Source organism: Pelodiscus sinensis, chromosome 9, assembly GCF_052426305.1.
Source record: "Pelodiscus sinensis isolate ZL-2025 chromosome 9, ASM5242630v1, whole genome shotgun sequence".
NCBI classification, from domain to species: domain Eukaryota; kingdom Metazoa; phylum Chordata; order Testudines; family Trionychidae; genus Pelodiscus; species Pelodiscus sinensis.
In genome coordinates this window covers 3,862,395-3,890,164 of record NC_143060.1, presented here as the reverse complement: position 1 = coordinate 3,890,164, position 27,770 = coordinate 3,862,395, and the positions used below count along the sequence as shown (strand labels likewise).

Sequence of the window (27,770 nt, the reverse complement as noted above, 5' to 3'; positions counted from 1 at the left end):
AGCTCAAAAAGGCAAGTGATTTCACATGTTGGTTGTAGACAATTCAGTAAATCCTTGTTATTAAATAGAATAATAATAACCTTTTTTTTTAAAAGTAAGTCTGACTAGAACACAAATAATTAGTGTTTCTAAAAAGCAGACTGGATTTCCCAGCTTCAAGGAGAAATGGTAACATACAAGGAGCCAGAGGGATATATCCCTAATCAGCTATAACATGGAGCAGACTGTAACCATCTTTCTCTATAAATACGTTGCCAGACTACAAACCCCAGCATCTTGATCTATGAGGTAGGCTTATGGATTGAGATGGAGCATATGGAATCTGCCATCACTGAACCATCACATACCCCTTCATCACCGCTATGAAGGATGAGGGCATCTGTGAGCTGCCCTCTGTTCATTCCTTGCTCCATACTCAGAACCACATTACTCAGTAAAATGCACTTTTCTGGACAACTCCTTGCAGTTCTAGCAATTTGAATCTTTCCGCTGGAGGAGCTCCAAAGTAGGCTCTCTGCTCTTCTGAGTATCGTTCCTTCACTTCAATGATGTCCCTGTAGCTCCAGTCCCGCCAGTGGAAATTGAATTTCTCCAGCAGCTCTATTCGCTTCTCCTCTGAGGCCACACAATCAACAGGGGCAACTTGCTCCAGGAATGGCACCTGAACATCTGGGAATATGAGAAGACCTCGGATTGCAAACCAGCCTCCGTATTGGGGATGAATACAAACACCATAGATCTTCTGAAAAGAAAGAGAACTGGTATGAGAGTCACTGTTTTATTTCCGGGGTTAGCCTGTCTCTAGCAGTGCCTAGTTTCTGGCACTTGGAGAGAACCTCTAATGCACACAACCAACTCATGAAGCTCAGTACGAGCAAGAAAGATGATTTTCCTCCTTATACTTGGAAGCATGCTAGATTTGATTCCCCTTATTTTGTTCATGCACATGCATGCGGACATAGCCCTCTGCTCACATCCTCCAAACATGATGTGCTAGAAAGTGGATCTTGTGAGCCTCTTGTCAGAATTCCAAAATAAAAAAATTGAAGACACTCAAGTAAAACTTGCACTAAGGATTGCAGGATTTAGCCCAGATAAATGGAAAAGACCTATCTGGTTCTCTAATCCATCACTTCTGTCCTCCACCTGGATTTTTCCCTATGCCACATTTCCCTGTGCTTTTGTCTAATCTAGATTTAGATGTCCCAAGAAATTGGTCTTCCTCTTTTTCCCTTGGAAGTTAATAAATCTCATTAATCAGGACATTTCCCCTCCAATTTAGCCTACATTTTCCTCTACTCAATGTAATCTCTTCTCACCTAGTTATGCCCATTGTCCCACTCCAAAGAATTACCCAATTCCTTAGTAGACACATTTCAAATAACTATCATTTGCACTTCCATCATCTCCCCGAAGAAGAAATCAGTGAGTCAATAGAAGTTTTACATTCATAGAATCATAGAATAATAGGACTGGAAGGGACCTCGAGAGGTCATCGAGTCCAGCCCCCCGCCCTCAAGGCAGGACCAAGCTCCGTCTACACCATCCCTGACAGATGTCTATCTAACCTGTTCTTAAATATCTCCAGAGAGGGAGATTCCACCACCTCCCTTGGCAATTTATTCCAATATTTGACCACCCTGACAGTTAGGAATTTTTTCCTAATGTCCAATCTAAACCTCCCCTGCTGCACTTTAAGCCCATTACTCCTTGTCCTGTCCTCAGAAACCAAGAGGAACAAATTTTCTCCTTCCTCCTTGTGACACCCTTTTAGATATTTGAAAACCGCTATCATGTCCCCCCTTAATCTTCTTTTTTCCAAACTAAACAAGCCCAGTTCATGAAGCCTGGCTTCATAGGTCATGTTCTCTAAACCTTTAATCATTCTTGTCGCTCTTCTCTGTACCCTTTCCAATTTCTCCACATCTTTCTTGAAGCACATTCTGTTGCTTCAGAGAGGTTCTTTGGGCTGTAGTTTGTATCTCACCTTTTCTCCCCAGGGATCACACTTCACATCCTTCCTCTGGTAGTAGTATGCTGCTCCGGCCACATGGGCAGCTGTTTGTGCCAGAAACTTGGGCTTCCTGTTTGGCAGGATCTCATAATCATAGATAACATCCATCCTCTGATCAGAAAGATTCTGGAGAAAGAAAAGTATCGACCCAGAATTACTGAAAAGCATGAATTTGAAGCACTCTCTCTCCCTTTCCGACCCTATAGTGACAAGTGCATTACTAATGAGTTTCATTCACTTATAAGTGAGTTAGTTCGTATGTCCCTCTCCTTGTCCCTTCCCATAATAGAGCTCAGTACATCTAGTGGACACCAGAGAACTGGGAAACTTCTGACTGATTTTATTTTTTTAATAGAATCATAGAATCCTAGAACTGGAAGAGACCTCAGGAGGTCATCAAGTCCAGCCCCGTGCCCCCTTTTATGAAAAGTTATCTGTGATTCAGTATCCCCTCTTACCTTGTATTGTAACCTACCAGGCATGGGATTAATAGCTTCTTTAAATCAGAACAAGCAATGCAGTAGCAGGTCAGACCTCACAAAAGCATGAACAAACTATCAGCCAGGTGAACTGAACTATCAACCTGTGAACTTGAACTATAGTGTAAGCATATGCAAAGATACTATTAGCTTTATAAATATGTACTTGTCTGAGCTGGGGGCATGGAAATGGCAGGAGTTTCTAATCTAGAGGAACTAAAATCACTGGAGGGCAATTAATGCAAATCCTTGGGCAAGTAAACAAATCTGGAGAGGCCGCCCTGGGGGAATGACATATCCTGGTATAAATGATTGAAGGTGGCTAGCAAACAAAGAAATGAGAATAGCTGTAACCAGCCTCTCAAGGGGAGTGGTCATTCTCACTACATCCAGGAACTGATAGGAGACAAGGGACAGAAAAAGTCTGAACTAAATACTTTGAAATCTACCAAGGTCTTATGTGGTAGACACCTGGTAAGTGTGCGTGTAAGCCATTACACATCTGTCCTGTTTTCTCTGTAAAGCTTTCTATGCTTTATTGCTGTTGTTCTGATCAAATACTCCGCTTTATTGAGGAGAGCTGGTCACTGATTAACACTGTCATTGCCCTCCAAGAATAGGTCTACAAGCTGCATTGAAGTCAGACTTGCTAAGCTGATCAGGGTGAATTGCAGGAAAAATGGAAATCTAAATCCCTGGGCTCACCTGAAATTAAGTTAGCTTCTGCAGCGGAAATGCTAGCCTCCCAAAAATGGAGGATTAAGGTGACAAGGATTATAGAGTAAGACCTGCAGTCTTCCAGTACTGTATCACTGAATTACATTTAAAGATACTGATGAACAACCCCTGCAATATGATTAATGGCGATATTTAGCAGGAAAGTTTTAAATTATTTTTGTAAATCTCCATCCTGAAATCTTCTGGCACTCCTTGATCTCTGAAGTCATAACGTGGGGTGTTGCCTATGTAGTTCTGAGGATTTACAATGTCTTGATTGGGGTGTGCAGTGGGTGTGGAAGTCGAAAGAAAGGCTCTGATGACCTCTGTCAGCAAGTTCCCTGCTGTATTTATGGAGGTATTTATTTATATAGATACTTGCATGATCTGTTCAGCAGGATGATCTCCACTAAGGGACTGTTCCAAAGCCCAGTGATGTCAGCGGCAAATTAGCCACAAGGGTCGTGGGGCCTGTGTCCCAGGGTGTTTGCCAATCAGAGTGGGTGGGTGGGCCCCCAAAAAACCAGCAGTTGAACCCCAGAATACTGGCCACCAGGCAGGCGGATGGGGAAACCCTCATGCCCCAAACTGATTCCATGGCAGCAGCACCAGGCATGGGAAGCCCCCACTCCCTAATCCCCGATGGCAGCAGCACTGGGTGGGCAGGGGAAGACCCAAACCATGGGACAGGGGAAGCCACCCCCATGCCTTACAGCCTCCAATCCATCCCTGGCAGAAGCTATGACGAGTCAGGGGCCTGGAACTGGAGACGTTCTCGCTCCCCGCTGCAGCCCGTGGGCTGTGGCACAGGGACACTGTTCCTCTGGTTATGGGGCTGAAGTGGAGGCAAGGGGCAGAAAGGGGTGGCGGGGCTGCAGTGGGGTGTGAAATGGGGGAGACCCTGGGTGAAACAAGATCTGGCCCTGGGGAAGGGGCAGAAAGGGTGGGGCAGTGGGTAGAGTCACAGGTGAAAGGGGTGGAATGAGGGCAGGACTGCATGGAGAAGGGTGGTGGAGGGCCCTCTCCAAGATCTCGGACTCCTGCCTTGAGCTTTTTGAAGCTTCCACTCCTAACTCCTTCTGGTCCATTCCCTTCTGGTGGGGCAGACCCAGGCTGACCTTGTATGATCCAGTGAACAAACTTCAACCACACGGCTGCATCACCAGTCCTGCCCCTCCAACCCCTGAACTCATCCAACAACAGCTTTTCTTTTCAATCCATGCCCATAGAGCACCATGTACATATAAAGATTACCACGATAACAGAGGCTGCATGCGAGTTCTTACCTCCTTCACAAGGGACAGATGATAAGAAACACATTGATCCACTGGGTCATTCATTTTTTTCAGCAGCTGTTTGTTCACGAAGGGTTTAAAGGCCTTGTCAAACATTGAAGGGGTGCTGAGGACAACGAATGCGAGCGTGTCCTCAGAGTACTGGAGGTGAAAGGATGGCTGAAGAACAGCATTGTACCACCCAACCTTCGGCAAATAAAGACAAACATCCCTTAGAGAAAAGACACCTCGATTTTATCCCACTGTGGCTGCGCAGAATTTCATAAAGATGAAAGAGACTGCTGCCCATCTTCATATGTACCATAGATGTGCAGAAGGCTAGATCCCAGAAGGCACTACCCCCCGTGCAAGTCAAGGAACGCTGCTGTGGAGAACATTTTTTTAGTCCAGGGTCACTGACCCACAGAAAAGTCAGTCAGGAGCCACACACAAGCTTGGGGAAAAACAAACAAAAACAAACAAAACAGAAGACCTCACTGATCTGGCCACCAACTGAAAAGCAAGGAGAAAAAAGGGACACTCACCAAGTCTGGATTAACTCTTCTAGGGGCGTAGGGCTAGTAAATTTTGTGGGGCCCCCTAGACTCTGGGATGGAACCAAAATGAGGGATTCAGTGTGTGGGAGGGGACTGCTAGAGAACAGGCTGGTGGTGGGGGTGCAGGGTCTTGGTGGAAGGCAGGGTGCAGAGGTAGGCTGGGGGTGCGAAGTCCGGGGGCAAGGGGGAGGGGAGGAGGCACACAGGTCTCCTGTTGGTGCTCCCTGGGCCTGGTCTGGGGGAAAGTGGGGCCTCAAGCCAGTGTACTATAAGTGATGAGAAACTAACATAGTAGGAGGCGGGATGGGGGCATTGCGGAGCATATTTCCTGGCACTTTTCCATTCATGTGTTGGAACCAAGTTATTCTGCGTAGACTCCACTGCCTCTCTGGAAGGAGTAGTGGATACTATCTGGGATTCTCTGATTGGTGTCCCCTCTGGATCCTTTCTTTGGACCCTCTGATCTGATTCCTGTTCTTGGATGGGTGTGGGTTTTTTTGTTTTTGTGTTGTGTTGTGTTTTAGAGAGGTAGCTGTGTTAGTCTGTTTCAGCAAAAACAACATGGACTCTGGAGGGACTGAACTCCTTGTTTTTGTTGTATTTTGTTATTAGTCCCTCACTGTTTGGTTGCTCCTTGTCTTTTGCGGCCTCTCCTTTTTGTCAAGAATGGATTTTACAAGGATCAAATTAGTGTGCTCAGTCCCACACACTCACCCTGCCCCTTGTGATGTCATAAGGGCTATGGCAGACTGCTGGAAAGAAATCCATATTTCTGTTCAGTCACGTGAGAGGCCACATGCTTTACTTCTCCAGGCATAAACATTTATTTGTGAAGAAAAACGACATGATGCTCCCAACAGCCCAGTAATCCCTCAGCGGAACATTAGGTGCATCACACACATTATGATGCTCCCAGATTTCAAGAGTTACCTTCATGGCTGGATGTGTCATAATGCATCCCAGCTGACAGTATGAGAAATTAGGGAGCAGATCAAGCCAAGATAGCAGGGAGATGTGAGCAGGAGAAGAGAGACTCAGCCCCAGGAGTGCTGAACACAGCCAGGTAATAACTCAAAAAATCCTAGCCTAATCGATGAACAGCAGGCTATACAACTTGAATACACAAGGCACATTTATTCTTTCTTACAGGCCCCTATGATTTCATAAGTGTCTTGCAGTTTTGCCTCCTGGGAGATCTTAAAGGCCAATATTTACTGTCCCTTAATATGTTTTTTGGAGAACTATATTTTTAATATACTATGTGGAGTTTTTCATCAGGAAGCAATAGGGACCATCCCACACATAGACATCTTGTATGTTTGAGTTTTTACAATAATAATAAATTAAAACTGCATGATTAGCCATGCAGCATGCTTCTGTAGGCATCTAGGTTATAATCTGCAGATCATTACTCCTGGTTGCAGATGGAGGCATAGGAAAGGGTATATAATTTTCTGTCTAAGGAAGGTCTTCAAGTTCCCCAGAAAAATTGTGATAGACCCAGTGCAATTCCTTGCATTGTCAGGCCCAGGACCTGCAAACATGAACTTTACAAGGAGCAGTCCCTTTGAACCTAGAGGTAGAGATAGAGACAGAAGAGCTATTTCTTCTGTTCAGTGCTAAAAACTTGGCGAGGCCATGGCAGCGCCATCTACTGTCTCTTAGTAGCTATGGCCCTGCACTAGTACTCCCATAGACAGGCTCGAATGCCCCCTAAAGCGAGCACAAATCTTTCTGTTGGCTTTCCTGAAAGCAGGACTGGACCAGTGTTTAGTCAACTGAAGCCTGTGCAAGCTAAGAATGCAAAGGACCTTCTCAAGAGACACTCAGCACATTTTAAGAGGTGCTCTCATATAGTAAACAACATACAAAGTTAATGAGAGTACAATCTCTAGCATGCATGAATTGCTTTACATGCTTCTGAGAGCTACACAAACATTAATACAACACCACAGGAAGGGAAACAATTCCCATTCCCATTTCACAGTTAAGAAACTGAGGAAGTCAAGGGATGTCACCACATCATTAGAAAAAAAAAGCTTGATCTGAAGTGTACCTATCACCTCCTAGTCTTTGCTCAGTCCAGGAGGCCAAACTACCTAGTAGGGATGTGAAAGTGTAACCAAGAAAACGGTCTGAGCTTATCAGTTAACTTGTATAGACAGCGCCAAACTGTAAAATGAGGCACTATTCCGACAAATCCCTTACCTAAAGGGATGCCGGAATAGCGCAAGCGCTATTTCAGGAAATAGCAGGTGCTTCTAAAGATGCGGTGTTGCTATTTCGGGATACTTCCTGTATCCTGAAAGAGTAATGTACTCTAGACGTACCCTATTATCTCTCCTAAAATATTAGTTTACAAAAGATTGGTTTAAGAAATGTATAGTTTCAAGGAGGAGATTTCTGATGAAGGCTTTCAAAATGTATGTTGGCCCATACTGAACTTGAAGATCAACATTCACTGACTCTGACAGCAAACCTTAGTTTCACCTTTGCCTAAGTTAATATTTAATTCTTGGGTCAATAACGATTTTACTTCTTATAGCGGTCAGTTTCTAGACTATTGCCAATATTTAACTTTCAAGTCAATACAGTTTGATGTTAATCTCAACAGAAGTCAATTATCTGATTACTATCATTTTGTGTAGCTCATCTGTGAAGTTATATAATCCCTTCTCACACTTTCCTCCAGTTTTTATCTCCCATTCTTGCTATTCTCCAGCCAACTACTCTGAATTTTTCAGCTTCTAATTTCCCTGTTCCTTTCAACAAAATTACACATACTGCAGCATATATGGAGAACATTTTCCTACGTATTTAAAAAATTGCACATGGCCTCTCTCAAAAGTCTACCAGTATCAACTGCCACAAATAAAATACTGTCCCATGATGCACTACACAGAAAACAAGGCGGTTTTGGAAATAATCTGGAAGAGTGAAGATGCAACACACTTAGGAATTCTCAGACATCCTCCAGGGGACAGATTGTTGTTTATGGTAGGACTAATGGCACTGGGTGCAGCTTTCAAAAGGCACGTGGCTTCTCACAGAATCAGGCCCTTTAGAGAAAGGCATTCGTGCCAGGTTTAAAGCATACTAGGCACTTCACCTGCCAGCTAACATCAATAGTGGGATTAGATATAACGAGACAAAAATAATCAATGGGAACAAGTGAAGGAAAAACAAGCATCGATATGCTTTGAGCATTGGTCTGCTAAACCCAGGGTTGTGAGTTCAATCCTTACAGAGGCCATTTGGGGCAAAAATCCATCAGGGATGGTACTTGGTCCTGCTGAGAAGGCAGGGGACTGGACTTGATGACCTTTCAAGGTCCCTTCCAGCTCTAGGAGATAGGCAATCTCCATTATAAGATATATGGGACAAACTCAGTGATGTCTGGTCAGCAAAATGCAGTTCAGGAAAAGGAGTTACAGACTGGTGAAGGTTTCTGGGTGAGAACCTACCACATCTTGCGGGTTGACGCGTCCCTGCAATGCTACCTTTCTGGCCGTGGTGAGGAAGGAACTGGGCCGTATCGTTTCCTGGCAGGGTCACAACATGCACTGGCGGATACAGCCTGCGGGGATGGGGTGTGGGTGGAACCACGTGTCCCACTGGTTCCCCCACCTCACCCCTCCAGGACACGGCCACGCGTGGGGCGCCTGCAGGCAGCACCAGGGAGGAGCCCGGATCCACTGGGGCCCCCCCATGACACAACGTATCCGGCAACCGCTGCCCCCCTCGCCCCTCCCCTACTGGCTGGCAGGGTGATGTGATGTCACAGGGCGGGTGCGTGACGTCACAGCCCCGGTGTGATGTCACAGCCCACGAGGGGAGGAGACTGGGGGTGGCCGTAGCAGCTCCCCCCCCCCCGCGGCCTATGTACCTTGAGGGGCGAAATCTCGAAGCCCAAGTCGCACAGGCAACCACGGACCCGCCTCTCCAGCGCCGCCACGCTTAGCTCCATGAGGCCCATCGCGCGCGGCCTCACGGGAAATGTAGTCACTCGTCCGCCATGGCTGCGCGCGGTGTCTCATGGGAGGCGTAGTCCTCGCCGCCGCCACTGGCCATTGGCGCGGGGGCACGATGGGATGGCAGGCCGGCCTGCCCCTCCGCGTGCTGGGAAGTGTAGTCCTGAGGCCGTTGCTCTCTGCGCCAGGCCGCGCCGGCTGGACTCCATCCCCCCGCGGGCGAGACGGCGCGGCGGCGGCTGCGCGCGTTTGAAACCCTCAGAGCGACAAAGGGGGCTGGAGCCGCGCGCCAGGTGCGGGAGCCTGTGGGGAGGGGGGGGGGGGCCTCTCCTCGCGCCGAGCCGGTATCGCCGCCGGCACCCCCCGGGCCGGGCCTCGGCCCCACAGCGCTACCGGGTCCGCCCCGCACGGAGCTCCGCGCCCTGCCCCCCCCCAGCCAGGCCCCCCCCGCCCTGTACCCGGCCCTGGCCCCCCCCCAGCCAGGCCCCCCCCCCCAGCCCTGTACCCCGCCCTGCCCCCCCTCAGCCAGGCCCCCCCCCGCCCTGTACCCCGCCCTGCCCCCCCCCCTCAGCCAGGCCCCCCCCCGCCCTGTACCCGGCCCTGGCCCCCCCCCAGCCAGGCCCCCCCGCCCTGTACCCCGCCCTGCCCCCCTCAGCCAGGCCCCCCCCTGCCCTGTACCCCGCCCTGCCCCCCCCCCCCCTCAGCCAGGCCCCCCCCCCCGCCCTGTACCCCGCCCTGCCCCCCTCAGCCAGCCCCCCCCGCCCTGTACCCGGCCCTGGCCCCCCCTCAGCCAGGCCCCCCGCCCTGCCCCCCCCCCCTCAGCCAGGCCCCCCCCGCCCTGTACCCCGCCCTGGCCCCCCCTCAGTCAGCCCCCCGCCCTGTACCCGGCTCTGCCCCCCCCAGCCAGCCCCCCCGCCCTGTACCCGGCCCAGCCCCCCCCGCCAGCCCCCCCCCCGCCCTGCACCCGGCTCTGCCCCCCCCCTCAGCCAGCCCCCCGCCCTGTACCCGGCCCTGGCCCCCCCCTCAGCCGGCCCCCCCCGCCCCGGCCCCCCCCCCCCAGCCGGCCCCCCTGCCCTGTACCCCACCTGAGCCAGGCCCACCCCGCCCTGTACCCTACCTCAGCCAGGCCCCCCCCTGCCCTGTACCCCGCCCTGTACCCCACCTCTGCAGAGTCCCCCGCCCTGTATCCCAACACCATCCAGAATCCCTCACCCAACTCTTCTGCCACCCCCCCATTCTGATCCTCTGCCATGCTCCCACCTTGCTGCCTCAACAATACCTCCCCATAGCTCCTCTTTCCCCATCTGGCAGGGCCCCAACACCTCCCCAGGGACCCCCCCCCACCCTCTGCCATGCACCCCATCCCACCCCTCACCCTACCCATTCACCACACCCTACTGGCAGCCCCCCACCCCACAGTAGTACCTCTGCAGATCCTTCTGGAACCTCATGCTCTGTGGTGGGGAGGATGGGGATGGGAGATCTACCCCCCAACCCCAAATACCCTGAAACTGGCAGACTTCTGTTGTCTGTAGTGGTGCAGGTGGTGGGAGCCGTGGACTCCGCCAGCTCCTTCGAGGGCGGGGCATGACCCTGGCCTAGAGTCCACTTCATGCTCATACAAAGTGGATGGGGGAATATCTGCATCACTAGTGCTGTGGCAGGGTGCTGTGTTTTGCCCCAGGGGATGGTCCACATGGAAGTATGCTTCTGCTCTGGGGTCTGTACTGCTCTGTTATAGTACTGATGAGCCTCCAGCAGAAGGCCTACCTCATGAGATCCATTCTGGATGTGAATTTTGTAGGAATCTCAGAATTTGTGGACTCTACTTTGCCCTCAGTGTATGACCTCCCATTTATTTCTCTTGCCCATACATGTCTGTGATAGACGTATAGGTTTATGAAGAGAAAATCTCTTTGCTGCTGCTTTTGCAGGTGAATACAGCTATCTTCACCCCACTGGGCTCTGTTCCATCCCTCTGCTTTAGACCCAAAGGGCTGATTCTAAGGTGACTTTGGCATTGGTAAACACAAGCACCTGCCTACCAGACACATGAACTGGGACACACAACTCAACTCCATACTGACTGCAACTGACAGCAACGTGGCTAAAATAAAGGCAAGTTCAGATGCATTGTCATCTCTCAGTTGTTACTTAGACTCTCACTTCAAGAGAGTCCTGTTTAAACAAATGATGGATCCCTTGATTCCTTGAACTATGACAGTAGCATTGCTGTAGGTGCAGTCACCAGATAGCTGCTTTGGCTGGTATTGTAACTGTTGCAGAGTTCCCTTCCTTAAAGGCTGATTGAATGTTTCATGCTGACAGCTGGATTCAGTTGATAAATGACTTTCACACAGGTCTTTCAGTGCTAGACTGGAGATATCAAGGTTCCAGAATCCCTAGAAGGGATGAAAATGGAAACACTTCTGCAAATATTTCAAGGATGTAAATAGCAGGGAAGGGGAATGAGTCTTTGGGATGATCAAAGGCTCTGTAAGAGAAAAGGGATGAAATGGGATACAGCATGGATAACATACAACTGAGAGGAAGCACCTAATCCCTATGTAATAGGCAGCTACTAGAATGTGATAGGTGTCCACTGTTTGCTAACATAACAGTCTGGTTACTTTACCAAAATAAAATCTACTTCCCTGTTTACTGCAGATACATATGGAAATTATGTTCTCAAGGTCTTCAGTGAAGAGAGATTCTCTTTTCTTCCCCAAGAAAGTTGAATCCTTTGTTGAGAGGCATTATTCTATCAACTCTGCAGAACCTTTGTTACACAACAATTCAGAGGAAGGGGCGTGCTGTTCTGGATTAGATGCAAGTGGCCTTGCTGCAATCTTTGCCCTGTAAGAGCAGGGATTGACATGGCAAGGGAGTCAGTTTGTGGATAGTATGAAGTGCAGCTCTGAGCTGTATTATTTTATTGTTAGAACCAGGGGAGAGGGCTGTGCGATAGGAAAGGCAAGCAGTAACATTAGGAGTCTAGTGCTTAGGAGTCTAGTGCTTAGCATGGGGGAACTGTGCTTTGGGATTGCTGAGTTCCATTCCCATCTTTGCCCCTATTTCCTGTTTGGATGAATATCTGAACTATTTTTTCCCTCCATTCTCACCCATCTATGAAATGGAAGTTTATGGGCTATAGAGGGTGCTAGAGGTACACATATTGTTTTAAAACTACCAGGCTGTGTCTAGACTGGCATGATTTTCCGGAAATGCTTTTAACGGAAGAGTTTTCCGTTAAAAGCATTTTCGGAAAAGAGTGTCTAGATTGGCACGGACGCTTTTCCGCAAAAGCACTTTTTGCAAAAAAGCGTCCGTGCCAATCTAGACGCGCTTTTCCGCAAAAAAGCTCCGATCGCCATTTTTGCGATCGGGGCTTTTTTGCGGAAAACAAATCTGAGCTGGCCCTTTTGCGCAAAAGTTTTGTGCAAAAGGACTTTTGCCTGAACAGGAGCAGCATAGTATTTCCGCAAGAAGCACTGATTTCTTACAGTAGGAAGTCAGTGCTTTTGCGGAAATTCAAGCGGCCAGTGTCGACAGCTGGCAAGTTTTTCCAGAAAAGCGGCCGATTTTCTGGAAAAACTGGCCAGTTTTGACACAGCCCTGGTGCTGCTCTTAAGTAGTCAGTCAAGGTGGAAGGGACCCACTTAACTCTGCAATTTTAGCCTTGCTAGAGATCATACAGAGCTTGAGGAATGCTGGTTACATTTTACCAAGCTTGATAATTATTCTGATGTACCTAATATGGTAATTGTCTCTCATACTTAAAAAAAAGTCTTTTCTGAACATTTTTCATAGATGTAAAAAGTCAGAAGGGGGACTGCTTTGATAATCTAGTTTGATTTCTTGTATAACACAGACCATAGGATAGCCCTGAATTCCTGTTTCAACTATTTTCCCCCCTGCATTTGCCCCACATACCTCACCCCGCTGCTTCCCTGTCCACTCCTCACTTAATCACTGCCGTGGCAACTTATTGAGGGGTCCCCATTGAGAACAAGAGGGCACTTCCTAATCTTTAATGTTAACACCCCATTCTGCTTTGATTTGAAGAAAGATCCTCTGTGAAAAACAGTGAGAGGTACCCTACCATACCTTTGTGTGTGTGCAATTGACCCTTTGTGTGAACATGTGAGTGTTGGTGTCTTTACCATGTAATGTGGTTTCTCTTTCTCTTTTACAGCAGCGTCTGAGCACGACAAGCATCTCTTCCAAAGGTAATAACCTGTTTGTCTCAAGTATTTCCAAAAGCACTTGCTACTAGGGATGTGACTGGTTAATTGGCAAGAATCACCCTTACCAGGTGATGCTTACTGGTTCGGGTTAACCGGCAGCCCGGCCAGACTGGAGCAGCCCTCTGCCCAGCTCATGCCCCAGCTGGAGCAGTCCCCACCCATAGCAGGCCAGGCCCCGCCTGCCCCCTTTTAAGCAGTTAACCAGTTAAACATAACACTTAGTTGGTTATCTGATTAAATGGGATTTTACATCTCTACTTGCTACAGTAGCATTGAGGTTCTGTAGAAAACTCCATTGCATTGTACAATCATGTGTTGTTGCAGTGTCTTGAAAGGATGATTAGACCTGTCTTTAGCTTGATTTTCTAAGAGCTGTAGGTGCCCTGGATTTAAAATCCAGGCAGCTTCTGTAACCTTGTAGCAAAGCAATGGCCATTTCAAGCCCCTGTTATTGGAGACTGGTTATCTGTACAGCAGTTCCAGAGTGGACAGACCTCCTTGTTCTCATGACTATCCATGTGATTGAGTAGTTCAAGCAGAGATAAGAAATAATCTAGTTTCTGCTTTTTATAACTGCAGTTTGGCCTTTCCAAGTTTCCTGTCTTGGGCACTAGCTGAGGCAAGTTTAATGCTGTGGCAGACAAGTGGATTCCCTTCCCTGCCCCCCTGATAACTCCAGTTGCCTTTGATCTCTTAGTGGATTTGCTGCTTGACAGAATTAACACTGAGAACGTAGCATTTGATGAGTCTCTGGCTGGATCTCGGCAGCTGTGTCCTACCTGCCCAAATCTTCCACACTGTAAGATGGCAACAGAGGAGCTTTCAGCCATCAGCAGTCAACTGCTTTCTCAAGCTAAGGTAACTACAGAGCTCCAATGACATTAGCCCTCTCCACTAAGGGGAAAGAGACAAGTTTCACTAGTGAGCTTGAAATACATACAACTTCCTTTGGATGCCCTGCACTGTGAAGATTCTTTCTGTCACATGTTGGGAAAAGCCTGTTGGTCTTTGAGACAGCTAGGAAGGTTTTCACATGAAGATTTGAAATATTCCCTTCTCTCTCCATCACCTTGGTTCAGAGTGTTGCTTCTGGAGCATCCCTGGTTCATGCGAAGCCATGGCTGAAGCTGCAGGGACCTTTCACATGGCCTGTGAAGCAAAGTAACCTGCTAGGATCATTTATTTATCCCTTTGAGTGCTGAGTCTTCTACACTGTCCCTCATCACAGCCTTGATCTTTCCAACAAGGAGGGTCAGAGCGCGTTCTGTGGGAACCCTGCTATCCTGCTCAGATGAATGCAGTTGCTTTAGAATCCGTCTGTTGGTGCCCCACCACATTCCCAGCTTCTGAAACTGACCTAACTTGCACAAAGCAACTGAGTTAGTCCCTGCGCTAAATTATTTCCAAGTGAGACTTGTTCTCGTCCTGCTCTTCCCTTCAGGTCATTGAGTCACTCACCCAGTCTGTAAACCGACTGAAGCAGGAGAAGGAGCTCCAGCAGCAGCGGATCCATAATTTGGAAGGTATTGAAAAGTCACTTGGCTTTGCAGTCATTCTGGGATGTTCAGAGATTTCCCTCCTCTGCCTGTTTGGGGTCCTGTTGATGAGCCAACAGGCTGTGAGTGCAGCATGTCAGCGGGGCACATTCCAGTCCCCTTCTCATAAGAATGGCCATACTGGGTCAGAGCAAAGGTCCATCTAGCCCAGTATCCTGTCTGCCGACAGTGGCCAATACACATGCCCCAGAGACAGGAAACACAATAGGTAATCATCACCTGATCCCTCTCCCTTCATCCATTTCCAGCCTCTGACAAACAGAGGCTAGGGACACCATTCCTACCCATCCTGGCTAATAGCCATTGATGGATCTAACCTCCATGAATATAGCTAGCTCTTTTTTGAACCCTGTCAAAGTCCTAGTCATCACAACATCCTCTCGCAAGGAGTACCACCGTTGACTGTGCGCTAAGTGAAGAAAAACTTTCTTTTGTTTGTTTTAAACTTGCTGCCTATTATTTTCATTTGGTGACCCCTAGTTCTTATATTGTGGAAATAAATAAATAACTTTCCTTATTCCTTTTTTCCATACCAGTCATGATTTTATAGACCTCTATCATATCCCCCCTTAGTTGCCTCTTTTCTAAGCTGAAAAGTCCCAGTCTTTTTAATCTCTCTTCATATGGGACTGGTTCTAAATCCTTAATCATTTTTGTTGCCCTTTTCTGAACCTTTTCCAATGCCAATATATCTTTTTTGAGATGCGGCAACCACATCTGTACGCAGTATACAAGATGTGGGCATACTATGGTTTTATACAGAGGCAGTAAGATATTCTCGGTCTTATTCTCTATTCCTTTTTTAATGATTCCTAATGAACATATCAAGTTCCAACCTAGGTAGAGCCCTGGTGTCCCACCTCTTAGTCCTTTGCTCCAATACTCTTACAGAGCACAACTTCTACATGGCTCATATTTGAACTCTTGGTTTATGTCTCAAACATGTTCTACCCAAGAACAAGGAGGAGTCCTGTGGCACTTTTAAAGACTAATAGATTTATTTGGGCTTAAACTTTCGTGCGTAAAACCCACTTTGTCAGAAGCTTATGCCCAAATAAATCTATCGTGCGTCTACCCAGCACTGTAACTGGAAATAAGATATGCAATTTGAGCTATGCAAATTGCATATCTTATTTTGGTGCTATTTCAAAATCGCTGATTTTGTCATTTGGTGTTTACACAGCACCAAATTTCGAAATAAAACGCTATTCCGAAATGTCCCTTACTCCTCGTAGAATGAGGTTTAGAGGAACATCGGAATAGTGAGCCTGAAATAACGGGCTTGCTATGAAGACGCGGGATAGCTATTTCGGGATACTCCGGTATCCCGAAATAGCAATGCAGTGTAGACGTACCCTTAGTCTTTAAGGTGCCACAGGACTCCTTGTTGTTTTTGCAGATACAGACTAACATGGCCATCCCTAAGGACTTCTATCCAAAAGTATCAGTTCAGAATAGACTGAATTCCCCTCCTGCCCTTGGAGTGTGGTTGCAGAGTGGTGAAGGGAACATTGAGTGAGCTGGACCTTTACAGAGGATCAGCAGAGGCCCCCAATGTCCTGGGCTGTCAGTCCAGAACCTTACATAAGCAGTGAACTGACTTTTGAGACCATCATACTGTGTATTATCCATTCTCACCCTTCCCCTTTGCAGACTGAAGCTTAATCATTTTCTGCCCTTTCGCTTGCTGTTGCAGAGGAGGTTAGTCAATTGCAGAACAGCCCTCACAGTGGCTTGGAGTCCCTGCTGGGGCGGAGAATGGAAGGGATGAAGAGCGAGCTTCGTAACCTGCGACAGCAAGTGTTTCACCAGCCAGATGGAGATTGCACTCCAGATCTGTATCCCAGCACCAGCGTCATGCAGGAGATGCACGAGAGGTCAGCTCAGGGGCTTTGCGGCCATTTGGGTCATGAAATTGAGGCTGTTGCTTCCTTTCCCTGATGGTAACCCCCTCTCTCTTAATTTAGGAAAAGGCTCCTGTGGCGAGAATATGAATGTGTGAGGAGAGAGGTGGAGCAACTGAAGCACAAGCTTAGTGAGTGCAGCTCTGCATTGCTCCCGGTTGGGGTTACTTCTCTATGGACCTGAGAGATGACTGGAATGGGGAGGGAAGCAGCCTGCAATTGGGAGCTTCATGTTGTTTGTTGTAGTGGACACTTTGCTGAGGAGTGGAATAGTAGGGGGTACTGTGGTGAATCGGCAGAATTGGAGAGGACGTGTGGGAGTCTGCACTGGGGATGTAAAATCCCGATTGATCAGTTAACTGGTTAAAAGTTAGGTTAACTTAATGTTTAACTGGTTTACCAACTAAGCAGGATCCCGGGCTGGGGACTGCTGCAGCTCAGCTGGAGCAGCCCCTGCCCGTGGGGCTCCTGCTCCCAGCCCTATGCAGGGCTGGCTGCTGGCTCCCAGCCCCAGCCAACTCCCAGGCCCAGCCATCAGCCATGTGGGGCAGGCTGCTGGCTGGCAGCCTCACATGGGGGCCCAGCAGTGCTGGAGCAGCCCTCTGGCCACAGCAGGTTGTGGGTAGGATGATGCTTACTGGGTAAGCAATTAACCGGTTACTTGTTTGTATCCCCAGTCTGCAAAGGACTTGCTAGCTCAGTCAGACTCTCACCAGGGCATTGGCAGAGCTGTGGGAGGGGAGCATGCACAGGGTCTCCTCACTCTGACTTTAGCATTGTGGTTCTTTGAGAGATGAGGTCCATTCAATGAACGGTTGGTCCTTTGCAATACCTTTCTGTCATTGTTTTATAAACGTCAGTCCCATCCTATCCTTAGAGATAAGGATACTGATAATGATACTGACCTCCAACTTAAAGTGCTTTGAGAGCTACTGCTGAAAAGTGCTATGTGAGAACTGGCTGGCACTATTGTTACTGAGCCTTCCCCAAGGATGCTATGGGATGTCAGTACCTTGGCTAGGCAAAGGCCAGAGATAGTCCTGAAAATACTTGGTTCTAGAGATTATCAAACTATGTCTATCTTCAAAGCAACTGTGAAAAAATGATCCCTTCATACTCCTAAGCCACCCCTCAGTCAGATCGTCTTTGTAGTAGCTAAGTTTTAACTACTTCACTCCTAGTGGGGTGTAGAGCTGACGTAACCGGGGAAGAGGGAGCTGGATTCTATTCTGGCTCATAAATCATAAACAGGATTTCCAATTATGGGCTAAATTCTACTCTCCTTGTACTGCAGCAGTTCTGTGGAGGCATTCAGGTGTCTCGCATGAAACTGAGGGCAGAATTTGAGGTGCAGGATCTTTGGTAACTACATGAAACAGAAGGAACCTAGCTTGATTGTCAGATGCCAAACTGAGTTTTCTGCAGCAGCTCTTCTGCATTCCAGTAAGGCTAAAAATTCCCAACCAAGATCAGATCCCCATTCTGCAAGGTGTGGTATAAACACATCCCGAGAATCAATCCCTGTTCCAAAGAGCTTGTAGTCTGACTAGACAATACACGGAGTGGGGGAAAGGAACATAACCACCTTTTTACTTATAATAAACTGAGTATGTAAAATATAGTAATTGAACAGCAATAAATGGGGAACTGTCAATGTCATTTTCACAGTCATCTGTCCGAGTAGAACTGTAGGTAAAGGGCTTTCCGATTTGTGCCCAGTATATGTCTGTGAAAGTAATAGACCTGGGCACTGTATATGATTCCCACTGAGATCTGACAGCTTTTCTCATTGTTCATGTGAGTTCCTCAGAAGAATGTTGTCCTGGCATGAGAGGGTGCCCACTGTGTTTAGACTGAACATGCATAGAGAAAAGTGAATGCTGAGATGACTATTAAAAATCAGGCACCAAATGGAAGTAGATTCTGCTAAGACTCAGCTCTGTGCCTGAAATAAATACAGTTCATTGAGTAAAGTTACATTGCTTTCCTTCTTAGACCGACAGGGGGAGGATTTATTCAATCAGATGTCTGAAACTGATGAAATGAAGAGAACTCAAAGTCGATATTGCAAGGTACATAGCTTTAAAGGTTTACCTTCTCCAGGCAAAATCATTACATGCATTTTTAAAGCATGCGATGGTTTGATAATTTGCGGAACTCACTGCTTCCAGATAATAGGAAAATTGTAAGTAAAATTCTTAAAAGGGGGATTAGGCACATGTATGAATAGCATCTGCAGTGCAAGGAGCTATAGTAGAAATGCTATGGGCTATTGACCTGTATGCTTCTGGCATATCATGATCATCAGCTGCGGGCAGAAAGACTATCTTCTCTTTGGATTGTATTGAAAAAATATCCAGGAGATTCATGGGAGTTTTATATCCTCCTCTGAAGGCTGGTGAAAAGACAATGAAATTGGTGATCTGTTTCCATATGGCAGAGCTGTTATTTCTCAGGCTTGCTGCATTAACATCATCTAAAAGGTTCATGGGTGCTACATTAATAAACATTGGGATATTACTGTGTATTCCAATGTGCTTCATATTTCACTATTTATTCTTTAGGGTAGAACCAACTCCTATTTTACCTGGAATTATGTAATTCTGTTTATAAGGAATCTTGTTAATGAAATTAAACACTGATATAGTGAGGCCCAATGTACGTATTTCCTCTTTCCTATGTATTTTAGGTGTTTATCACACAATACTGGCACACGCACAGTATTTCTAAGACACCTGTCGTGCATAGCTAGGTGTCATGTAGAAAATTACGATCAGGATGGTTATAGTCTGCAGAGGATAACTTATTTGTATTTAATATTGATATTGTAGTAATGCCATTGTGCAAGTTGCTGTACAAACAGTTAATGACCCAAAGAACTAACAAGCTAAGAAGAAAGTGATATATGAAGGGTGAAGGAGAAGGGCATACTCAAAATATACACAAGTGTTCATGTTCGCAGAAAAAAGCAAGTAGATATAGCTAAAAGTTTGATTGTCCCTATTATAACCATCAGGGCATGATTGATTTCTGGGTGTCACAGTGGAAATTGGAGGGATTTGGAACAAAAGGTGCCCTTATGGGTAACTTCAGGGAGGGCATCTCATGTGTAAGGTGTGAAGACATTTGTGGTCGAGGCTGGCAGAGCAGAGGGAGAGACGGGAAAATGCGGACCAGGTAGGGAAAGGCAGAGTTGTGAGGGACCTAAAATACAGTGGAGCCAATGACCAGACCTGGCTATACCTCTCAGCTAGCAGCAGCCCTCGAACCCTTTTAGAAACTTCCTGCTTTATAGCGCCTCTGGGCAAGTGGCTCCCATAACCTTGATTCTGGGGGCACATTTTTCAAACTGATTGGTGTGTTTAGAGATTATGGTTGGACTAAATCAGGGGTGTGCCAAAGGGCCTCCACAGGCTGGATCCGGATCCAATTAGGGCGAAGCCTCCTCCCACCCTGCCAGAGCACATGGCGCTTTGAAGCGCTGCTCACGGGATGCGGGGAGAGCAGAGGAGGCTTTGCACGCTCCCCCAGGCCCTAATTGGCCAAGGGGCAGGGGAGTGAGGGAAGTCTCCTGCACCAGGGGCATGGGCACATTGGAGGAACATGGGGTGGGGGCAAAGGCACTCCCTCACCCCCAGACCAATCATTGTCTGGGAGTGGGGAACCTGGAAATATCTTGGCCCTGCCCCTTCTGCTCGATGCCCTGTCCCTTCCTGTGCAGCCTGGGGTCGCTTCAAAAATTTCTGAAGTGGCCCCCGGCAAAAAATTATTGCCCTCCTCTGGCCTAAATGCAGCCTGAGGGGCAAGCATGGACAGCAGAGATCTACAGCGTGACCCTGATGTCCAATAAGGAGGCTGGTTTACGGGGTACAGGGGCCAGTGTGCTGCATTGCACACCAGACTGTAAAGGAACATAAACCCATAGTTTCCTGTGCTGGGAAGGTGAAGTGCTCATTGCCATAGATAGCATGATTTGTGTTGGCTGTGCTTTCCAGCTGTTCCAGGCCCATACAGAGAGCAAGTCACACATGCATGTTCTGCTGGGCTCAGCACGGCTGTGAGGAATCAGAAGCTGTCTATGGGGAGCCCTTTTGGCAGTGACTGACGGTCTCTTTCATCCACAGCTGCTGGAAGATTTGATGAACAGTCACAAAGCCCAGTCTGATGACTTGGACAAAACCAGGCTGGAGGCACGGAGCACCCAGCAGGAGCTTGGCCGCATCAAGTAGGGGAAATGCACCTTCCAAGGGTCTTGTGGGAACTGTGGCACCACGTGTGTGCATTCCCCATCATGGCTGGCAAGGTGGGGTGCATTCCCCACTCAAAGGAGCTCAGCTCATCGGCTGCAAGTGCAACTCATTGTATATCCAAGGGATCTTTTATCCCAAACCACATTGGAATGACACAAGGGTGTGTGCTGCTGTCGGACCACTGTTCAGTGCCCACGTGGGGAATATCAGCTCTGTTGCTAGTGGGCAGGTCCCACATCACAGCTAGCACTAACAGACCCTCTTGGCTTGTACCCTCAGAGAAGGCAGAGCTGAATTCCCCTCTTGCTGTTAGAGGGGGGCCCCTGCAGGTCATGACTGAGGCCTGTTCTCGAAGACGTGTGAGGGAAGTTGTCATGACCTGCTTGGTGGATAGAGAACGTCCCGTTTTTAAATGCATAAAGTGCTGATGTGCGAGCCCTGGAGGTTCCAGTATATGGGCAGCTGCAGTTCAAGTTTGCTTGGACAGGAGCCTTGACTAAGGGTCGATGGAGCGTTCAGTCTCCAAGGGCCATTCAGTTGTTGGTCTCTGCTGAGGCAGCTAAGAAGGGGAGTATCTGTGATGGAGACATTTATATGCTGGGAACTAGACTGAGTATCCCAATTCACTTCACACAGGCCAGAGTAGCCAGCCAGAGTGAATTACTTCCTGCCATTCCTATTCTGGGCTGACCCTAGACTGTTGACCTGGAGATGAAAGGCTCCATATCTGAGGGTGTGTCTAGACTACAGAGTTTTGTCGACAAAACTATACCTGCGTCTACACTACCGCTGAGTTCTGTCGACATAACGTCGACAGAACTCAGCAGTTTTGACATAACGTCGACAGAACTCAGCAGTTTTGTCGACGCAGGTAAACCTCATTTTACGAGGCATAACACCTTCTGTCGACAGAGTTCTGTCGACAGAAGGTGTTATCGCATGTAGGGTTGTGTCTAGACTACAGGGTTTTGTCGACAAAGCAGCTTGCTTTGTCGACAGAACTGAATGTGTCTAGACACTCTTTGTCGACAGAAGCTTTGTCGACAGTATCTGTCGACAAAACTTCTGTCGACAAAACCCTGTAGTCTAGATGTACCCTAAATCACGGTGCTCCTGTGCCCTCTAGTTCCTGTGGAAGGTGTAATCAAGCATGCTCATGTTCCCCCTCCCCAAATCCTCTGCCATGAACACAGGCTGACGTCTGTAGCTCCTTCTCTTGTCAGTCCCTGAATGAATCCACTTGGTGGCATTCAGAAAGTGGTGACTCTCTCGTTCTTTTGCTTTCTGTCACGTCTGCAGGAATTCCCTTCTGCCTGGGGCCTCTTCTCTTGCAGAGATGCTCACTTGTGTCCCTTAAACCTCTGCCCTTCCATGTATCACCCGCTCTCTTCTTGCAGGCCTGTGCTGTCATATTCCCATGAAAGAACACGGTGAGAAAGGAAACTGACTCCTCTTCTTGGCTGTGATCTCCACTCAGCTGGCCCTTGCATGCTCTGGCCTCTTCCCTGGCGAGGATGGTGACATTTGAGCTTCCCCTTCAGTGATCCTTAGCTCCGCGCTATTGTGTCTCTAACTGTGTCCTTGTCTTTCCAGTCCTCCTGGCTCTGGGGTATCAGTGAGCATCCTAGCTGACTTGGGCTTAGCTGGGGATTTTGTATCACTTTCCCACACACCCTGGAGCCATAATGATGTACAGAGCCAGTCAGCCTGAAGGATCTCAAAACACGCGCAGCACGGTGACACCAACGATCGCGCCACCCACCTCTGCAATGTGTCACTTTCAGCATAGCACATGGTAGGCTCTTTAACAGCCAACAGCAGCGCTGGGCAGGGTGTGAAGCATAGTATCCGAGGAGCCTCGGAAGACAGTATAACTATTGCAAACAGAATTGAGCCAGGACCCTGGAGACACATGCATGGCCCCCGCTGGGAAGAACTCTTCACATCATGCGGCAGTGCCCCATCTGACGGCACTGGTTGGCTCTGCGAGGAGCTGTGTTGAGCTCTCTCCTTGTGATTCAGGGCCTTTGAGGTACACTGGTGGGGAATGATACTACAAACATGATGCATTCCCTAGAGCTTTCCAGCCAAGGGTCGCAAAGCCCTTTTCAGACACAGTTCACTTCTGCAGTCTTCCTCCTCTATCACCGGTGAGGTGCATGTGACAATGTTTACCACCCATGTGACAGATGGAGAAAGAACAGTAACAGAACTGGGATTGGAATCCATGTGTCCTGACTTGTTCTCTCTTCTGATACCTCTCTTAGTCCCTTGTGTTCTCGCTTGCCCTCAAAAATCTATAAATAACGTGAGTGTTCTTAGTGGAAAATATTGGTGAAATCATCCATGGTCCAGCATGGCTCTGTTGCTAGAATCGCCTTCATGAATTTGCTCTGACATCAGAAACCAAACTCACCTCCTGTACTAATAACTCACCATGGAGGATGTTATGGGAACTTGGTGAGTCATCTCCAATAATGAGCTTTAATTGCAAGTTGTCCTCTAATTAAGTATTGATTCTCTTTCCCTTTCTGTAGTAGCCTCAGGTCTTTTCTGCCTCCCCTACCACACACCCTGCATCCAATGAGTTGCTCAGCAGAGCTGAATTCCCTTTGAACCACGAGTTTAACAAAACACCTCACTGCAGAAAACGCCATGAATGAATTTTGTGTCTCTCCTGGTAGGCGTTGCAGTCCCTGGAACTAATCAGTGGTGTTGGTTTTCTTTCAATCAGATCCACAGTCACTGACCTGAAAGATCAAATGAAAAACCTGCCCTTGGAGAAGCCATACACTAAGCCCATAGGAAAGGAAAGTGCTCATGGGAGTAAGTGATGCTAGTTCTCTCGGGTAGAGCTGATTGGGAATTTTCTGACAAAATAAGAGTTTTGTTGCCAGTGGCTGGCTTGTTGAACCTGAAGTGTTTTGTGGAAACATCTTAGGTTTGACAAACATTCACTGAATCACAGACAGTTACTAGGGAAATCTGATTTGCTGGTGGGCTGCTGAGGGGAGCCCAGGACTTCCAGCATCTGTGGATTGCCTGGGGGCTAGGGAGCAGGGGGTTTCCAAGGTGTGTGATTCTGGGAAGTACTGCAATGTTAAGGCTTCTGGGCTCCCTGCCTGAAAATCTCAGAAGTCCTGGTTCTCACAGGCTCAGTTCCCTGGTTTGCATCAGAGAGCTGCGAAGTCCAGAGAATTCTAGTAATGTCACTTCATGGAACTACTTGCCTTGGGAAGAGATTATGGTTTGGAGATAGCCAGGGGTGTGGCTGGCTTCTCTGTCTCCTTCATCTCTCCTATGGTCCTGCTTCGTTTGTCTTTAACCACAACGGAGTCAGAGATGGGAGAGGTCGGTGCAGGTGTTGCCTCCAGGACACGTTCAGCATGTGTCCAGTGCAGGTCCTGTCTTGGTTTACTTGATTCAGGGCCTGGCTCTCCATCCCTTTGCTTGGCAGAGTAGGTGCCAGAGACTGGGAAACCAGAATGTATGTATTGCCTTGAAGGCAGTGAGGAATCAGGCCTGTGGTCTTTAACCATGAGCTCAGCTCTCGACTTACCCTGCTTGCTGGCATGTTTCTCATAGAGGAAGGCAGTGATTTGTTGAGAGAGGAGGAGACACTTTCTTCATCCCTGTGTGAAGAGTCTGCCTCTGAGCTCAGTCTCACAGATGTCAGCTCGGATGAGCTCTCCAGCTCCACAGAGAGTAAGGAGCTTGAAGGTAAGAGGAGTATGGCTGGCTTAAGAGTCCTTGATGCCCTGAGAGTATAGTTGTCAGTGGGAGTGTGGATGGTAGTAGATGTGTGACTGCCTTGGGATAGGGGTCAGGGATCTGTCTGACCAGTCTCTGTTTGGAGTCCCTAAAAATGTTTCAATATTTGTGATGCCCTAAGATCCCACTCACTTGACTAGAGCCCTAAGGCTGTGTCCAAATTTGGTGTATGTATTTGGGAGGCAGCATGGTCTAATGGTCAGAGCATTGGAATGGGAGTCAGACTTCTTGAGTCTAATCCCAGCTCTCCGCTTGTTAATCGATTTACTTTCCAGAGCACCTTGTCTGTATGTTGTCAGGCTTACTCAGTTGGAAGGTGCTATGCCGATAGAAGTGTTATTTTGCATAAAACAGAGCAAACTGCAGCCTCTTACACCTGTATTAAGGGGCAGCCCAGAGGAGGGAGGGACATCATCTCCCAGCATACAGTGTTCCAGGGGCCTTCCTTTGCATCCTGGGAGTCTAATATGTCCACGTGGTGTACTAAAGATGGGGGCTGTTTGAGGTCTGCATTGTAGAACTGCACTCCCCCCACCCCCACCAAAGTACCTTGTTCTCTGATCTGATAAAGGGACTCTAGACTGCTGGCTGTGATACTTTGGGGACTCCAGCTGCATAGCTTGTGACTTGACTAGTATTGTAAAGTTGTTAAGAAATGTTTGTATCATGGAATACCTTTGTGTAAATATCTGGTATCCACCACGCTTATCAGCTCTCTCCGGCCCGGGGACAGTGGTGGGCAGCTAGAATGTAATGGCTGCCTATCTAGGGGAAATGCCTGAATGACAGTGGGTTAGTTGGGAAAGCATCTTCTGGCCTCAACTTGTCTGCAGGGAGGGAGGGAGGGAGGGAGGAAAGGACAGAGACAGGAGTGAGAATGGAGTTTACGCAGCCTCCGAGAGCCACACAGGCGGTTTTGGGCAAGGGAGGGGAAGGAGATAGATCAGCCAGGGTCAGAGAGGTGAGGTGGGGAGAGAAGGCTTCGTGTGTTGGAACACAAGCCATGCACTGCTGCAGAAGGACCCTGGATGGCCCTAAAGGATTCTGATCCTGGCCCAAAGAACTGTGTCCAGGGGCTGGGCAGCAGGCTGCATTATGAGAGTTCCCAGGCGGGTGTGCTGGATAATAGAGCTGCACCCGGAGAGTGAGCCCAGAGGCCCCAACATGGGGACAGTACTGGCTTCGATTCAGACTTTGGAGGCTTAAAACAGGCTGGTGAGCGGCCAAGAGGGGCGCTTGACTGGGCCTGTGACAGTAGCTTCCAAAGCACTTAGATCACAGTTAAAATTGTGGTGCCTGTAGGCAGCATTTCCTTGCCAAAACTGGCTCCTCCCTTCCAGTCTTGGTTCAGGATAACATTAAGCTGCAGTATGAGGGACACACATTCCTGCTGTTGATAACACTCAGCATTCCCCAGTGGTGCCAGGGGGTCAGTTTTTAATGTCACTCCCAGTTTGGTTAGGTGCTGGCATTCAACCAGTGAGGTGGAAAAAGGAAAATCACCTATTTTCAAAAGTGTCATCTTCCAAACTGTATAACCTTTGGCCTGCAGCATTGCTTCAGGATGAAGACCCTTTCATTTGCATTAACACTTGCATTAGCTTTGGGGGAATTCCCAGCTCCAGGAACAAAGGGGTTAATGTTCTTTTAAAGTAAATTCATGCCCTACTTCAGTAAGACGCTTAAGATTCTTGTGAATGGGGGCTTTACAGGCATATAAAACTGCCTTGTGTTCTGGTTTTTTCTAAATACAAAATCCCACTTGAGTTGGTCTTCACTAGTAAAGCTGCTACAATTAACAGCTTTGCAGATGCAGTTATGACATGTCCAGTTGCTGTTAGGATGCTGCTAGCCATGACTCATCATAGGGAAATTCTCTTCTCCCGTATAACTTGCAGGCACATGCCAGGGACGGACATTTGATCAGCAGAGCCCCGTGTTAGATAACGTGCCTAATTTCATAATTGGAAACTTGTTACTCTATATTAGTTACAGTAAACATTTATATCCTGATAGCACCCATGGGCCAGGATCGGGATCGTAGTAGGGGTGCCTAAAAGCTGCTAGCAGGCAAGGGACTACGATTAAAATATATATTAGTCATTGTGTTTGTTTGTACTTGTGTCTGCCTCAATAGATGATGAGTTGGCATTGCTTGGAGTTCTTTGGTGACTCCAAGCCAGCAGATCGGCTTTGGTTACAGGGAGGTTGTGCTCAGGGGCTGAAGTTTACCCTTGGGCCATTTTTCTTGGTTGATGATGATGACTTGCGCCTCAGAGTCCAGAGCATAGCTAACTCCTTGCAATGTGTCCATAGGCTCCAAAGACATCTCAAGCCTGGAGCTGGAGGAAAACTCCACCAGGGAGGAGGCTGGAAGCATCTCAGAGGAGGAGAAGGACCTCAGCAGTGACCTGTCTGACAGTCTGCCAGAACTTAATTTGAGTGATCTTTAATGCTCAGCCACAGAAAGGCCCCTTCTGTCACATAAGAAAACAAATTAAAGATGGAGAGGGAATTGGCATCTCAAAATGGACAGGTTCCTCGTCCGAACTGTCAGCCACTTGGGTGGTTGGGGATGGAGGGGTGTTGCAGCGTCTCAAAGTGATCCTCTTGCTGGGAAACGGGCTGCTACCGGGCCGTACTCTCCAGAGGAAACCTATTGGGTTGTAAGGTTTGTTCTAATTCTTTGTTAGCTACAATGCTGGGCATGTTTATGGAGACGTGTTCTGCCCTCTCTGTGTGGGTGGGGAACAGTGCCCTAGTCGGTCAGATAAGGGCCAAGAAGCCTCTAAGACTAAGTGGCAGCTGAGTTTGCCAAGTGCTGGTAAATCCCTTCCCACTCAGGCAACTGAAATGGCTTAAAAGGCTCCATTCCTGGAACAGTGTTTTCATGTCAATCATAAAGGGAAATTTGCTTTAATGCAGGAGAAAACAGCTGAAATGGAGAGAGGCTACAGCCTAAAATCCTGCCATTCCCATTCTTTGGGCCTTGCACATCCGAGGTGTTTAAATAAAGTTTTCCTAAGTAAC

The 27,770-nt window shown here is 48.0% G+C and overlaps 2 protein-coding genes across 12 annotated transcripts in view; one reads left to right on the top strand and one right to left on the bottom strand.

Moving 5' to 3' along the window:
- Positions 1 to 9,063, bottom strand: part of MMACHC (metabolism of cobalamin associated C) — a 21,580-nt gene extending 12,517 nt beyond the window's left edge. Inside the window, exons 1-4 of one of the 4 annotated variants that reach the window (XR_012905826.2) lie at positions 8,928 to 9,063; positions 4,497 to 4,691; positions 1,988 to 2,140; positions 348 to 742 (exon numbers count right to left, since the gene is read on the bottom strand). Coding sequence is in view for 3 of the 4 variants with exons in the window: in XM_075935877.2 (XP_075791992.2) it covers positions 431 to 742; positions 1,988 to 2,140; positions 4,497 to 4,691; positions 8,928 to 9,017 (750 nt within the window). In the remaining variant the exon portion in view is untranslated. Of the gene's footprint in view, positions 1 to 32; positions 743 to 1,987; positions 2,141 to 4,496; positions 4,692 to 5,755; positions 5,946 to 8,927 lie in introns of those variants that run through there. The other 3 variants (XM_075935877.2, XM_075935878.2, XM_025181783.3) reach the window with 3 other exon arrangements.
- Positions 5,966 to 27,770, top strand: LOC102453128 (uncharacterized). 8 transcript variants are annotated; one of them, XM_006117316.5, is made up of 12 exons: positions 5,972 to 6,104; positions 10,947 to 11,130; positions 13,208 to 13,241; positions 13,957 to 14,117; positions 14,701 to 14,782; positions 16,512 to 16,692; positions 16,783 to 16,850; positions 18,715 to 18,791; positions 20,844 to 20,944; positions 23,704 to 23,795; positions 24,555 to 24,689; positions 27,057 to 27,770. In XM_006117316.5, the coding sequence occupies exons 2-12, from the start codon at positions 11,065 to 11,067 to the stop codon at positions 27,191 to 27,193; spliced, it is 1,134 nt and encodes a 377-aa protein (XP_006117378.3). In that variant the 5' UTR covers positions 5,972 to 6,104; positions 10,947 to 11,064; the 3' UTR covers positions 27,194 to 27,770. The 8 variants fall into 8 exon arrangements, with proteins under 8 accessions (XP_025037567.3, XP_006117378.3, XP_025037566.3 ...); XM_025181781.3 differs by having other exon boundaries at positions 6,001 to 6,104; positions 11,000 to 11,130; XM_075935872.2 differs by lacking the exon at positions 5,972 to 6,104 and adding an exon at positions 9,224 to 9,305.